General features: G+C 43.2%; 1 protein-coding gene across 1 annotated transcript in view; it reads left to right on the top strand.

Moving 5' to 3' along the window:
* The first annotated feature begins 6,845 nt into the window (after positions 1–6,845).
* The window catches only part of LAPTM4B (lysosomal protein transmembrane 4 beta), a 59,325-nt gene continuing 49,638 nt past the window's right edge, over positions 6,846–16,532 (top strand). The window contains exon 1 of the mRNA XM_037131084.2: positions 6,846–7,172. Coding sequence (XP_036986979.1) covers positions 7,074–7,172 — 99 coding nt within the window. The 5' untranslated portion in view covers positions 6,846–7,073. The remainder of the gene's footprint in view (positions 7,173–16,532) is intronic.

Genomic DNA, 16,532 nt, shown 5'->3' with positions numbered 1-16,532 from the left:
AAGGCCTGAGCACAAATCACACAGTGAGTCATTATCGGAAGCGAGCTTATTTTCTCGGAGAGCAGGCTTAGGGAAAACGTCTTTGAGAAACCTGTGCAGAGGTGGGGGGAGCTAGGGGCTCTTGTGGCGTACCAGACCCGAAACCCCGGGACCTGGCGCCAGGAGAGATAGCGCTGTGATTCTGTGTAGTTCAGCGCGCACTGAAAACCTGTTCTGCATAAATTTCTACAGTATCCAAAGTTCAAAGGAAAACAGTTGTACGAAGATGCCTTTTAGGAAAGGGAATTAGAATTTATATCCAACCCTGGCTGGTATAGCTCAGTGGATTGAGCACGGGGCTGTAAAGCAAAAGATCACCGGTTCAATTCCCAGTCAGGGCACATGCCTGGGTTGCAGGCCAAGTCTCCAGTGGGGAACACATGAGAGGCAACCAACCACACACTGATGTTTCTCTCCCACTCTTTCTCCTTCCCTTCCCCTCTCTTAAAAAATAAAAAAATATTTAAAAAAATCTATATCCAGCCCTTATTAGTCAATTATTCATTTCTTGGGGGTTATAAAACATAAAAGAGAAGAATGACCAAGTAACATCTTTACAGAGGAAACTGGGATGATGATGAGAACATTGAAAATCTCCCACTCTGTCCTGTTTTCAACCAGAGGCTCAGTTGAGATTTACTGAATACTTACCATAAAAAGTGTAGAATTAAATTCGTCTGGAGGAAAAAAGCAGGGTAAGCCCAGCAAGGCTTAGATCTGCTGCCAGCAATTCATTCTAGACATAATCCTGAGTACAAGACCATGTCTGTTTAGCTCAGCACTGTCTCTGGCACCTAAAACTAGCAATGAGACTGACTTATGGCAGGTGCTCAAAAAAATATTTGTTCAAGGAGCACATAAATAAAAATCCACATCAAATGTGTTGCCCATTTTATAAGGAAGGTATGGCTAACCTAACCATTCAGACAAGTGCCACTGCCATTCCTAAATTAACTGTGAACAAGCTACACTTTCCTCTTGCAGGGCTGAGTACCTGCCATGTTCAAGGCCCTGTGTTAGATGCAGGGAGAGATACAACAGTCACCAAGGAGACATGACAAACCCATCTTGCATCTTACCAACTTGCCCTTAGAGAGATGACAGCAGTAAGCAGGTACCTATGAGACAAGAGGACAAATGCTAGCCAGCCCAGGAGAAGTATAAAGTGCCAGGAGGGCACACAGTTAAGTGACCATGACAGAACCCGGATTGATTGGTTCAAGATGATGCCCTCTTAGCCTCCTCTGGAGCTGTTTATTGGGGGGACACTTGTTGGGGCCTCACTCTTCAGTGTTGGTGCGCCAGAGAAGGCTGCTTAAAGGGATCTGACTCACTGTGTGTGTGCCCAGGTCTCACTTTCCAGAAGAGGCTGAGTGATGACATGCGGAAACTAAGGTCATTGGAAGAAGAATTTATTACCTACCATTTCCAAGAAGATGGGCGTGGCATGGTTACGCCCAGCCACACGGGGAAGCACCAGGTTTGGTCAGGATACAGAGCAGGAGCAAGGGGGACGCATAGGCCACAGCCTTTCCTGTGTTTTCTGCAGGATAGGCAAGTCAAGGATTGCCTAGTTTGAGTAATTCCAGCAGGCTCAGGACATGAGGGCTGTCCTTCGTTGTCTGGGACCTGGCCCTGGGGTGACTTAGGGCAGGGGAAGCATTGACTTGGTGTGTGAGAATTAGATAAGAAACTGGTTCAGAATACGGGCTCTGGATCACAAGGGAGATGAAGAGAACTTTGGCCATTAGTTTGGTTTTATAATTAATTGATGCCAATTAGACAAACCCTTTGCCTGTGATGGAAACATGATGGCTGAACCAGTCAGCGTGGACCATGAAGTGATCCATGTTAGGATGGGGGTGCAGAAAGAAAGGAGCCTGGGTCCCCCATGACTGTAGAGCTGCTAACTTGCCCTGCACCATCTACCTCCATGTTCATTTTACATGAGAGAAATTAAATTTTTAAGCCACCATAGTGATGTTTCTGTTATGAGTAGCCCCAAATCATCCTAATACTTACAGGCACTAACTCAAATAGGGTAAATTTGAGAAGCCTTGCCCGAGGGGGGTGACGTCAGAGTTGAGACCTTGGCAGACAAATCCCAGCCTCGGGGAAGAGTTCCAGTCAGAGGGACCAGCATGAGTAGAGGCATGTGTGGCAGCCGCCTGGGGGTGTGTGTGGTGGGGGTGGGGTGGGGTGTGGAGAGGAAGGGTGTTAATAAGCAAGGAAGCCAGGGATTGTGTCTTATGCACTCATTCTTACAACCCTGAGTCTAGAACCTGACCAAAACCCAATGTGTGCTTTAATAAATCTGCGATTAATTACATGGGTCTCTGAGAGTGTATCAATCATGATTTTTGACTTCCACCTTGGCTGCAACTCAGGGCTGGAGCCAGTTCCACGTTCTGACCTTCATGGTCCTGATCCCGCTGCCTGGGACAAGGTCCAGATTCTTTGATGAATCATCTGGCATAGTACTTATTCTCTTCCACATACTCTTATAAAAATGGCATTTATTACAGCCTCCATGAAGCATTTTTTGTTATCTGACAAAAACAGGAGACAGCTTGCACTTGTTTGCTTGTGTGTTTGTCTGTTGTTTAGTTTTGTGTTTAATTTCTAAGAGAGATATGGGGCCTATCTCCAGGGTCAGCTTCGTGGGCATATGACCTGGGCAGTAGCACAAGGTCTCTCACTCAGACAAGACATCTTGATATTCTTAATGTCAACTGAAGGTCATTGATGTCAATTCAACACCAACAGGCATCCCCAATTTAGAGTGGTGAAGAAGGAAATTTTATTCAGTGCAAACAGCTCAATTGTGATATAGTGTCATGGCTGTGAAAACAGCATGGCTGTTAGACACCTCTGCTCTGCTCTAATAAGGACCTCTTCAGTAGGACATCTTCATGCTTCAGCTCTAGCTTATAGCCTGGGTCGGGGGTGGGTGGGTGGCTTATATAGAAGTCTTCAACCCTGGGCCCTGATTGGTTCATCCTCATGCAAATGAGGACTTCAAATTCGTAAAGTTTGATTGGTCCAGAAGTCAGAGTCCCATTTAGTCAGAACGAAGCTGCTCTGATTGGTCAGTGAAGAAGCAGATGGGGCTATAGCTGCACAGCTACAATTGGATGGGGAAAGCCTCAGTCCAATTGGTTGAATATGGTGGGAATAGGATTCCAGGAACTCCTCCATAAAGGCTGGCTCAGACGGCAGAAACATAATGCAGGCAGGCAGTTCAGTGCAGAGGGAGGTAGTTCTGTGTAGGCTTCTCCCTGAACTGTAGTTTATGTGAGTGGCCTTTTGGAGAAATGGTTGCTAGGCTCTGTTTTCTAAATTTGAGCCTAGTTAACCACTTGGAGCACTTCTTAGTAGGCATCTTCTTTATCAAGGTCCACAACGAGAGGGCCACACATTTCCATTTTGTACCAGACTCCACCAATAATGTAGCAAGTCCTACCTACCCCTTTTGCATACACCTTAAGCTTGCGACATTAATTTATCATCGAGTCACGTGAGTCTAACATTTATAAAACCCTCAGTAGTTCAAAAGTTTCCCATTTTTTCTCAGGAAATATATTCCAGACTTCTCAGTGCAGCATGGCAAGCAAAGCTTTTTATCTTCTGTTACCTTCTGCACCTACATTGACACCCCTAAACTTTCTTAGTCCCATCTCTCTCTACTTTGCCCCACTTTGCTTTACATGTTAACTTCCAACTATTGTTCTACTTGCCGTCTCTAAACTTCACCAAATGTACACCCTGCTCCATCCTGCCTGGGGTGGTCTTCTGTTTCTCTCCTTGGCCAGCTCCAACTTATCCTGCAGCTCTGAACTTAGATGTCGCCACCTCTGGGAAGCTCTCCCTGATTTCCCCGAAACTGAGATATGAGGCTATTATAGAACCCTGTGCTAAATATACAGTAGCACTTGTCTTGCAATTATGTTATTTTCTGTTTATTTCTCTGTCTCCCTCAGTACATCGTGATCTCCTTATGCATAGAGACATCCTCATGTTCTCTAAGATAGCATCCGTGCTCAGCACCAAGGAGGTACTCAACAAATTTCCAGTGACCAAATGCATTAATGGATGATGCACAAGTCCCTGGTTTATTTGGAGAATGCACGAAGAAACCTCTAAGGTTCTCTCTTGTCTTACCTAGGAGAGCCTCTGAGAGGGGTCTGAGGTCTCGCCCGGGACAGAGCCTTGCCCAGGAAGCTTAAGTGAGATTTTTCTGACCTCGGGACCATGTAACTCTATGCGATTCCTGGAGCAAGTGTTTCTGGAAAAGGAGGAAGTGGGGCCCCAGAAGCTGAAGTTCCTAGGGATGAAAACAAGGTGACTTGTCTAAATAACTGTACTACTGCAATCAGTATGCCTGTTACATGTGGCACTGTTTGAAAATGAATGACTCAGCTGTCACTCATTTCCTTGGAAAGCCTTTGTTCTCGTTTTGAGGCTAATCCCCATATTCTTTTACTTCAAATGACACAACACCCAAGACACAGACATTATTTTTATTTAATAAACTTCACTTCCAGATGTATTGTTTCTCTCTCCCTACCTCCTTTCTTCAGTCAGGATTCCTCTACTTTGTCTCCTTATCTAAAGCAATTTGACATCTTTCTGCAAATTTGGATCTTGAATAGTAAGCTCTCTGAAATATAAAACTTCTCAAATCAATGAGTCATCTGCCTAAATGAATCTGAAGTTTTGGTGGGGAGAAGTGGGAACTTGGTGGAAGTTTGAATTTGGAAAGTAGTAACACTCCCCATCCTGATTCTCAATTTCCATTCCTCCTCAGAGCACTAATCCTTGTCCTATAGCTGTTAAAAGTGGTTATGGATATACTTAAATATTAAATGGAAGATTCCAGAGAGAGAGAGTTATCTCTAATGTGCAGGAAAACAGAACTTTGTAGTGAGAAGACAATCTTTCTTGTTTGGTCTTTCTTTTTTATTTTTTTAAAGATTTTATTTATTTATCTTTAGAGGAGAATGGAAGGAGAGGGGGAGAGAAATATAGGTGTATGGTTGCCTCTCGTGCATCCCCTGCCAGGAACTGGTCTGCAACCCAGGCCATGTGCCCTGACTGGGAATCAAACTGTAGTTGTTTGGTTCACAGGCTCGTGCTCAATCCACTGAGCCACACCAGCCAGGGCTTGTTTGGTCTTTCTCCATAACTCCCACAAAAATGTTGCTTATTATTTCAGATCAAGAGCCCACACCTGATATCTCTGAGAATGATTCTTGGGTCCCTGTGGATCCGGGCTTAAGCTACACAGTAAAAATGTGACAGCTTTGTAGCCTTATAAAACTAACCTGTTCTGCACTTAAACATTCCTCTTCCTTACTATATAGCCTGTCCTTAAGGAATTTAAATCCAAGCAGTTTTTCTCTAGCTCGGAGTCTGAAATGAAACTGTGACATATGCCAATGATGCAACTAGTCTGAGATATTTGACTTAACCAGTGATTAAAAGTATTGAATGGACTCCAGAGTCTGGAGGCTTTGCTAGAAAAAAAATGATAAAGATTTATTCAAGAGGCTTAGGGTTTGCAAACTGGAAACCAGCTAGGCAAGAGTGAGTGATCCAGCCCTGGCTGGTGTAGCTCAGTGGATTGAGCGTGGGCCTGCAAACCGAAGAATGGTGGTTCATTTCCTAGTCAGGGTACATACCCGGGTTGCAGGCCAGTTCCCAAAAGGGGATGCACGAGAGGCAATCATACATTGATATTTCTTTCCCTCTCTCCTTCTCTTCCCCTCTAAATAAATAAATAAAATCTTAAAAAAAAAGACTGATGCAAAGAATAAAGATAAGTGTTCTCCTAGAAAAAAATACATTCTTGAGAAGAATCAGTTGTGCATTCTTAGCCTCTAGACAGGTCCAAAATGGTAATCCCCTAGATGATCAGTGGTCTGGATACCTGAACATCTTGTTTTTAGTCCTTCAGTGGGTAATGGGAGGGTTATCTGCAAGTTTGATGTTTATTTATATCAGGCATTGAGGCAATACTGGAAAGTTTAAAAGTTTAAATTTCTAGGATAGTTAAAACAAAAATAGAATCATATCCTCATACCTCAACCTACTTGATTTACTATAGTGACTACATTTTTATTTCTTCTCCCTCTCCCTGAGTCTAACCTAGGACAAGTGAGCTTCCAGACAAAACACCAGTGGGAGGAAATCACCTCAAATTGTAGTCCTATCTTTCAGTATCTCTTAGAGCTTTCTGTTGTGTCTTGCAGAAACCTTGTGGCAATAACTGGCTTGATGACTGTTTTTTACAGCTGCAGTCCTCATTAAAAATGCTACCCAAAGCACAGTGAGGATGTCCTTGACACACATCCTAATTTCTGGGAAGAGATTTACTACCACAGTTAAGTGAGCTGGGAAGCAGAGACAAATTGCTCCTGGCAGCTTCCACAGAGGTTCAAAGTACTGCAGTTGACCGGAATCACACCCTGCAGTTTTCCCTCCTCTAGTGTGCAAGGTGCCAACAGAGAGAGCACTGCACCAACTTACTATCTTCAAGATAGGTGTGGAAGGGCAGAAACCTACCACCCAGCTGAACTGTACAAGAACCTCGACCCCCTGATAGAGTTACACGACTGACCCAGCGAAAGAGTGAAGGCCCAGAACTCCACTGTGGGCTGACTCTGGGACCCGCCAGTGGCGCAAGACGATTTATTTACATTGAGCTGGCTGCGCTAACAACAGGCTGGAGACCTCGGTGACGTCACGGGCCGGGCGCGCGGGTCACGTGTCTCAGGGCGCCCCGCCCCCTCCGCTCCTCCTACTCCCGCTGCGTTCCCAGCGCAGGGTCAGACTGGCCACAGCCGCCGCTCGGAGGTTTCTAAGGGGACGCGTGAGCGAAGGCCGGAGGGCGTGCAGGCGAACCCGCGGCGAGCGAGGCGGGAGCGAAAGCGGCGAAAGAGCCAACAGCAGCCGCGCGGCGGCTGGGAGCGACGCGGTCGAGGTTCCTGAAAAGTTGGGTGCGGGCTCGTGCCACTGCGCCCGCGGTCCGAGCGATGAAGATGGTCGCGCCCTGGACGCGGTTCTACTCCAACAGCTGCTGCCTGTGCTGCCATGTCCGCACTGGTACTATCCTGCTCGGCGTCTGGTACCTGGTGAGCGCGGGGGTCCGTGATGACGCGCCGGGGGCGCACCTGCCCGGGTGGAGGCGCCAGCGTCCGGAGTGCCCCCGGGACCCTGCCCCGCGCCTCCTCCTCGCTTTTCAGGGCCTCAAGTTGGCTCCAGACTCGGCCTGGGGTTGGGCGACTCCGTCCCTAATCCGCCTAAAGTTCTATTATTAGAAACTTAATTCTCTGGGCTAGCTGGTCCGCGACCGTCCCGGATCGGCCAGTCTGTGGCGGCGGGGCCGGTCGGGGCCGGGAGTTGGGGGCATGTCGGGGGTGCGGGGCGGGCGGGGGCGCGCCTGAAAGCCCTTGGCGCCAAGCGGCCCACGGCCGCGGCTGCTGGTGAAAGTACAGTTGGTCAGTTGGTGGCCGGAGGACTCGGGTCTTATCTGAGGAGCACGTGTTTTCCCTTTCTTTTTCTTCCTACCTCTCGGTGGGCTTTGTGTCGGGACGCGTCCCGACGGCGCCGAGAGGTGACCGGGCAAGTTTGTTACCCTGCGGTCGGGGTGGCGCGCCCGCGCTCGCTGCCCGCACCTGGCCTCGGGCTTGCTGCCCAGTCTCCTGCGAGCGTTCGCGCCCAGAGTTGACGAGGTTGAAGGTTCCTGCCACAGTCTGTGAATGGTTCCCCCCACACTCTTGTTTTAAAGCCATTTTTCTGGAGTGGGATTTACTTGTGGTTTACTGCTTTCCAGTCAGCCCGGGGAATCCATTTTACACCCACTTTCCTGGTGGTTATTATTATTGGCAGGTGATCGATCCCTGTACTTTTCTTAGAAGACCTCAGGCAAATGTGAATTTTTTTTAAAGATTGGAACTTTTAAAGATATTATTTTTATGGGAGCAATAAGTTTTAGCAGGGCAGTGAGGAAACTTGATGGCGTCCTACCCCGCGCCTGTTCACATTGACCGTGGGCACCCCTAGACCGCGCCAACGTTGAGTAGGTAGGGGTTACACCTGAACCACTTAAGGTGACTACCATCGCCATCAGGAGGAAATACCTTAAAAATGGTAGTAAAGTAGCACATAGAACTTTTTTAGTGAGAATACAATTTTCTTAACTTATTAGAGTTTTTTTGTTGAGTCATTCAATTGTTTGATATAATATGAACATCATGTCCAATTGGCATAGTTGTGACATTTTAAGCAAAAAATTCCCCCTACCCCCAGGCATATGGTGTTGTCTGTGCTATTTTTAGTGTCCACTTTCCTTTAGTCAGTGCCTGTCGCGGGACACACAAAAAATTTTTTTGTCTTGAAAGACTCTTGTTTGGTGTGAATGCAGATAGAACCTCAGTGTCTTGGCTCAATCCTAACTTTGCTAAAAGTCAGGAAATCTTTACAGAAATGTAAAATTACTGTGTAGCAAAAGGATAATAGGTGACTTCAAGATATTTTGCTTTTATTGGTGATGATATTATTTTATACAAATGACTTGTATTGCAAACATTCAAGTCTGCAGACTTGCAGTGCAAGAACATCAATGAATGTAATTTGTAAAATCTAGGGCACTGCATTAGGCAAATGTACTGCGTGATCTATAGGAAAGATAAATCGGCTTGAGCCCTGTTGTGAGCTGAAAGCCAACCAGACAGTATTTGCAGGATAAAAGGAGAATACTTTGCGTGCTTTTTCTGCCGTTGGAGCATGCTCTTGGTTTAAAGTTGTTATTGGGGTGCATGTTTTAGCGTTTAGAAATACGTGGCCTTTTGAAAGATAATTAGAAAAATTTCCAGCAGATGTAAGAATGCCTGTTCAGGTAAAACTAATAAATAGAAAATTTGGCTTAAGTATTGGCAGTCTTTATTAAAAGTCTTTTTCACTTCATAAAACAATGTAGACTTTTTTTTAAACAGCGATTTTTCCTCATAACTTTAAATGTAATTTGGTTATCCAAAACTTTGATTTACATGAACAGTTTTAGTTTTAAGCAGGGTCACGGAAGAAGGAGGCACCTCTCTGGCTTTCCCCCACCCCTCTCACCTCACCAGCCATCTGGACGGAATTCCAGCAGTTACAGAAAGGGGCAGAGTGTGTTCAGGAAAAGTGGGGTAGGGTTATGGGTAGAAGTTCAAATAAGAATCACTGTAAGGGTTCTTCCTTAAGCTAATAAATAATTACCAGATAGTTAAAGTGGATCTTTTTAATACAGTTTCTTATTATTCTGTGAGAAAAAATGAGGCTAAGAGAGCTTAGGAGATTTACATAAGGTCCCATGGATGGTTTGTTCTGAGTGATGTTTTAGACCATCCTGTTTTCACTGTTTGAGTTTTTATTTAAAAGTCATGAGTGTCTTTTATTTTTGCTTTGAAATAATAAAGGTTTTCTTCAGCCCAGTAACAAAGCATATTGATTTCAGATATTTATATTAGAAACCCTTTTGTTTGTCTTTGTTTTGTTTTTTCTTTTTTTATTGAGGTATAATTTATATATGGTGAAATTCACAGATATTAAGCGTACAATTCATTGACTTGACAAATGTGTATACATACCTATGTAACCCATATCCCCGGAGAACATTTCCAAAACCACAGAAAATTCTTTTTTGTCTTTTTCCAGTTAATCTTCATCACATGCATTCCCGCCCCAAAGGGGAGTTTTCCTTATTCATATAAGTGGAATTATACTCTACATACTCTTTTGTACCTAGTTTCTTTCCCTTTAGTATAATCCTTTATGTTGTTGGGTGATAATAGTAGCAGTTCCTTTTTATTGCTTAGTATTATATTATTGTATGAATATATCACAGTTTATTCATTTGCTAGTTGATGGACATTAAGATTATTTTCAGTTTGGGGTATGGATAAAGCTGCTCAGTATTCTTGTACAAGACTCCTTGTGGACATATATGTTTTTAATTCTCTTGAGTAAATATCTAGGAGTGGAAGAGCTGATCCTTGGGTAGATGTATGTTTAACTTTATAAGAAGACTGCTGACCAGTTTTCCACAGCAGTTCTGCCATTTACCCTCCATTCAGAATGTATGAAGTTCCGTTTGCTCCACATCCTAGTCAACATTTGGTGTTGTCAGTCTTTTTAATTTTAGCCATTTGGGTGGGTGTGTAGTGGTAGCTCATGGTGGCTTTAGTTTGTGTTTCCTTATGACTGATGATGTGGAAGTTTATCTTTGCTTATTGGCCTATCATATCTTTTTATGTGAGGTGCTATTTATTGCCTGTTTTTCTCGGGTTTTCTCTTTTTTTTACTTAATGATTTGTAAGAATTCTTTATGTATTTTGGATATCAGTCCTTTGTTAGATATATATTTGTCAACATTTTCTCCCAGTGGGGTTTGTTTACTCATTTTGTTTATAGTATTGTTCAGAAAATTTCCTGGGGCTGAGAGGCCAAAGAGAGAGAGGCTGGCAACTCCAGATATCAAGAGTTTATTTAAGGGGACATACCAGGCATCTTGAGCAGCAGCAAGACAACGTGGGTATTTTCCATATTACATGGCAGTTGCTAAAGAATTATATATAGAACAGGGCAGGATGGATAGAGGTATGGGGGTGTCATCTGCCCCAGATAAGGGGAAAATTTGACACATACTTGCCCCAGGACAGAGCAAGGGCCTATTTTAGGAACCAGCCTGCTTGGGGGATAGGAGAGGGGTCTATCAGACAGTGTCTGAGGGGATTTACAGGAAGCAGTCTCTGTCTGGCTGGGATCTAGCAGGACCTAACTTGCAGGTTCGTCATGGAACTGTCTGTCCTCCACAAATGCATTCATGAATAGGGGTTGTTCATTTTGATTAGGTTCGATTGTCAATTTTTTTTCTCTTAGGATTTGTACTTTCTGTGTTCAAAGACATCTCTCATACCCCGAAGTTGTAAAAGTATTCTCAACATTTTCTTCAGCAGCTTTATAGCTTTAACTTTTATATTTATATCTGCGATCCATCTCAAATTAATTTTTGTATTAGAATGTGGAGTTGAGTTTTGTATTTGTTTATTTAAAAAGGTAGTTTAGCCCTAGCTGGAGTGGCTCAGTGGATTGAGTGCCAGCCTGTAAATCAAAGGGTTGCCAGTTCGATTTCTAGTCAGGGCACATGCCTGGGTTGCTAGCCAGGTCCCCGCTAGGGGTGGGGGGTAAGAGGCAACCACACATTGATGTTTCTCTTATTCTTTCTCCCTCCTTTCCCTTCTCTAAAATAAATAAACAAAAATCTTTAAAAAAAATAAAAAGGTAGTTTACTCACTTAACATTTAAAAAGTTGAATTATTATATAATCCTGTAATAACTACAAATGTTCATAGAAAGATAAATAGCAGGATGCTTTATCCATCTTCACAGAGAATGGTTTCCAGAGGGATCATGATATAAATACCTGAAGCTGTACAGTTGTCTGGGGTTCCCTGTCTTTCTTCAAGAGAACTTAGTATTCGAAACCTGAATCCATTCATTAACTTCTTCCTCATACTCTAGTCTCTTCTGTCTAGCTTCCTCAGCTAGATTCTTTGGGAGGGGGGCAATTAAAATTATCTGTTTTATTTTATTTTTTAAAAATACATTTTATTGATTCTGCCATTACAGTTGTCCCATTTCCCCCCTTCATTTCCCTGCACACCTCCTCCCCCCCATTCCCTCCCTTTAGTTCATGTCCATGTGTCACAAGGTCTTTATTTCCCATACTATTCCCATATGTAGTTTCTACATTTCCCATACTATTTTTGCCCTCCCCCTATTTTCTACCTACCGTCTATGCTACTTATTCTCTGTACCTTCTCCCTCCTCCTCCTCCTCCTCCCACTCCCCTGTTGCTAACCCTCCATGTGGTCTCCATTTCTATGGTTCCACTCCTAATCTAGCTGTTCTCTTAGTTTGCTTTTGCTTTAGGTGTGGTTCTTAATAACTGAGTTTGCTGTCCTTTCACTGTTCATCTTTTTTATCTTCTTTTTCTTAGATAAGTCCCATTAACATTTCATGTAATAAGGGCTTGGTGATGATGAACTCCTTGAATTTGATCTTACCAGAGAAGCACTTTATCTGTCCTTCCATTCTAAATGAAAGTTTTGCTGGATAGAGCAATCTTGGTTGTAGGTCTTTGGATTTCATGACTTGGAATATTACTTTCCAGACCCTTCTTGCCTGTAAGGTCTCTCTTGAGAAATCCGCTGACAGTCTGATGGGAACTCCTTTGTAGGTGACTGTCCCCTTATCTCTTGCTGTTTCTAGGATTCTCTCCTTCATTTTAATCTTGGCTAATGCAATTATGATGTGCCTAGGTGTGTTTGGGTCCACCTTCTTTGGGACTCTGAGCTTCTTGGACTTCCTGGAAGTCTATTTCCTTTGACAGATTGGGGAAGTTCTCCTTTATTATTCAGATAAGTTTTCTACTTGTTGCTCTTCTTCTTCCCCTTCTAGTACCACTATAATTCAGATGTTGGGACATTTAAAGATGTCCCGGAGGTTCCTAAGCCTCTCCTCATTTTTTTGAATTCTTTTTTCTTCATTCTTTTCTGTTTGGTTGTTTCTTCCTTCTGGTCCACTCCATTGAATTGAGTCCCAGTTTTGTTTCCATCACTATTGGTTGCCTGTGCATTTTTCTTCATTTCACTTAGTGTAGCCTTCATTTTTTTAGTCTAATTTGTGACTAAAATCAACCAGTTCTGTGAGCATCCTGATCACCAGTGTTTTGAACTGTTCATCTGATAGGGTGGTTATGTCTTGGTCACTTAAAGTATTGGCTCTGGGCCTTTGAGCTGTTCTGCTTGAGCCATAATGTTTTGGTCTGTTCCTGCCTGTTATGTATGAGTGGCGGAGCCTTAGGTGTTCACCAGAGCTGGGCAGCCTAGGTTGATGGGCTGTGATGCTGAATGGGGGCAGGGTCAGAGAGTGAGCATTGGCATTTCTTGGGCTCTCTTGGATTTCTGTTCCCTCTGCTGCTTACCACAAGCAAATTGGGCCCTTCTGGTGCTGGGTCCCAGGTGGGTGGGCTTGTGTACATTCTAGGACCCTGTGGTTCTCCCAACAGACTCTACTGTGAGGCTGAGAGCCTCTCCCAGCACCTCAGCCCCCCCAAAGTTTTTCCAGTCAGTGCTTTTAGGCTTTAATTCCTGTCGTTGGGGCCTTGGGTTGTGCGGTCTGTCTCACTTTCTGTTTTTTTTTTTGCCTGGTTTATCTGTGCATGAAATGTGTGACTGTGGTCAGCCAGCTGCCTTGCGCCCTCACTGGGTCTGGCTGTTGCCACCCCACGTATGGGATCTGTGAACCGCCGCTTGCATGCCTGGGTTGGTCTGGCAGCCACTGCTTTTTCCCACCACAACCCCTCTTTGCCCTCTCCACCGGCTGCCGACTTCGCCTCTCTTCCCGGTTTGGATGAATGGTTTGTTGTCGGACTTTGGTACAGTTCAATTTTCTGTCTGTTTTGGTTGTGTTTTTGTTTCTAAATCTTTGTTGTCCTTAAATTTGGTTTTGGGAGGAGGTACAGTGTTTCCACCTACACTGTAGGTGGCACTTCCATCTTGGCCGGAAGTCCCTTCTCAGCTAGATTCTACTTCTGTTTCTCTTGCCATCTTAATCTCTTCCTATCTGTCTATTCTCTGTCTGTCTACCTACCTATCTATCTAGATTTTATTTATTTACTTTTAGAGGGGGAAGGAGGGAGAAAGATTGGGAGAGAAACATCAGTGTGAGAGACATACATCAACCAGTTGCTTCTTGAACACCTCCAACTTGGGGACTTGACCACAAACCAGGCATGTGCTCTCACAGGGAATCAAACTGATAACCTTTGAGTTCAGAGGTCAGTACTCAGTCTCCTGAGCTACACCAGCCAGGGCTTAATCTCTTTCTTTATTCCATCTTTGTGTCCTATTCATTTTTGCTCTACCTCCCAATTACCTCCTTTCTGTCCTGTTCTTATTCTTGCTACCATTTCCCTCATTTGTGCTCCCATAAGCACTCACTTGACTGTTATAATAGTTTCAAAACTGACCTTTGTGCTTCTAGCCACCAATAATCCATTTCTCCCCCATTCTATTGTAGATGCAGTTCCCAGAGGTATTTTTCTCAAATACAAATATGAACTTGTTACTCTTCTCCTAAACACTTTGACTGTCTGAGGGAGGTCTGTGTACTTACTAATTTCATGACCTGTGTGTTTCAAGCCAACTTAAATTGATTTAAACAATTAACATAGTGGCCTGGGCCACTCTCTTTCCCCTCTCCCATCCCCTTCCTTTTCAGGTTGTCCTTTTGGATACAAATGGCTGCTGACTTTACCAACTGATATTGAAACCTTAAGTCTGGCAAAAGTCTGGAGATTCATTTTGATTTGACAAACGTATATTGTCTGTGCACCCTGGAATCAGAGCTGGAGCTTGGTGACTAGAATATACTGATGAATCTAGGTCTGGGATATTCTACTGACATTAAATTATAGGTTAGGAGGGTTGTGAGCCAGGGATAGCATTCACTTGACTCAGAACACCAAATTGAGAGCAGGGGGCTTAATAATTGCCCCAGAAAATTTGATACTCTTATTGAAAAGAGGAGGAAATAATGTTTGGAGGACAATAAGAAAGTGCTTAGGCTAAAGCCTTCATTTCTTATGGAATGTGTTTTACCATCAGGACCTGAATCTTTCCCAATACACCAAGGCATACTATTTCCCTTGTAATTTCTTTCATTGGTTCACCAGGGGATTTTTTTAGTGTGTTTTTGGAATGGGGTACCGATAGTTGAAAGCATCTGTCAGTGATACCAGGGATACGTCTTCCTTTTTGCATATTATCCTTTTTATCATCAGTCAGGTGTATTTTAGGAACTTAGTTATTCAGCAGATATGTGCTGAATGCCTCTTTGTGCCATATACCATTCATTGAGTAGTTGTCATATATCAGATCACACAGGGTGAAAACTCAGGGTAGCTGATCTCACTGGCTTTATGACCTGGCCTTTGAAATATCAACGAGTTCACTTTGAAGGTCACAGCTTGCTTGGGTACCCAAGCCTCATAGGGACTCTTTGTATTCTGGGAAGTTTTGGTGCAATAAATATTGATTTTTGTCCAGGTAGTAATACTGGATAGTAAAACCAACTCTTTGTATTTGAAGAGTGATTGATAGTTTTTGGTGGGCTTTCACATTTGTTCTTATTTAGACCTCAAAACAACCCTAGGGTCAGGCACAGTAGGTGGTGATGTGCTCATTTAAGATTAATAGTTTCTTTCCAGCCATCAGATTCTATAACTGGTCTGTAAGTCTAGAGCAAAATATAGACTAATTCATAGCAATTATGTAATCCTTATTGCCTCATGTTTCCTCTACATTAGATTGTAAAAAACTGAAATATGAGACTAGAGTTTGAATGTTATTCTGTAGGTAGTGGGGAGGCATTGAAGAATTGTGAATGGGATGATGGGGTGGAAGCAGTTTTTAAGGAAGATTCAAATAGCAGGCTGTTTTAGATAGCCAGAAAACCAGAAAGGGTGTATGTTATAGTCCTTCAGACAGAAGAGATAGCAGGTATAATTCTTTCCACACAAGTCTTTCATTTGCTCATGGTGCAAATAATATGGATGGAAATTTTTTATTGGTTCGTGAATGATCGGAGTCTCTCATGCCATCTAGACTTCCTCCATCTGAATTCAGAAACTGAATAAATTTGGATAGTGTAGGGTACGGTTTTGTGAGATATCTCCAGTGAGCCCTTTTTAAAAGAACAGCCCTTCCCACCCCCTGCAACATAAAGGATCAAGGGCAGTTCTATAAAATATTGGCTGGTGAAGATTTCAGTGGTAATTTAATATCTTTTTAGCTCTTGTTGCACATTATAATAGCTTTTCATCAGAACATTTTAAAGATGGGGTGGCTAAGAAATAAATGAAAGATTGTCATCAAAGCTGTTTTATTAATACCAATCTCTGGTACCCACTTTAAATATATCTAACCTAACTAACAAAGCATCAAGTATTAAAGTGGTTAATACATGTTTTGCACTACCATATATATTATGTTTAACTAAAAGTGTAATATATTTGTTTTGTAAGTTTCCTTTGAATTTTTGCAGGGAAGGAAGAGGCCACAATGTTCCCTTCCCACCCCGTTCCCTTTGGTCAAATATACTGTTATTCTTAAAGAGATAATGGTAGAAATAATGTGTGAGCCTTAGCAGCATAATTCACTCACTGCGTTCTCTTCTTCCCAGCTCCATGGACTCTTAGTAGAGCTTCTGGAGCCTTGGTAAGAGTTCTTGAAGAACTGTAAATTGGTTAGCCCATTTTACTTGAAACAAAATAAAAATTAAAGATCACACTTCTTCAGTTGCTCTTAACAAACCTTTAAATGTTTAGAGTTGCCTCTCTGCAGTTGCAGCTCCCAAAGGAAAGTTATTTCCCAAGGAAATATGTA

The sequence above is a fragment of the Artibeus jamaicensis genome, unplaced genomic scaffold (assembly GCF_021234435.1).
Source record: "Artibeus jamaicensis isolate MK-2021 breed Jamaican fruit bat unplaced genomic scaffold, CSHL_Jam_final scaffold_916, whole genome shotgun sequence".
NCBI classification, from domain to species: domain Eukaryota; kingdom Metazoa; phylum Chordata; class Mammalia; order Chiroptera; family Phyllostomidae; genus Artibeus; species Artibeus jamaicensis.
This window is presented reverse-complemented; position numbering and strand designations above follow the sequence as displayed.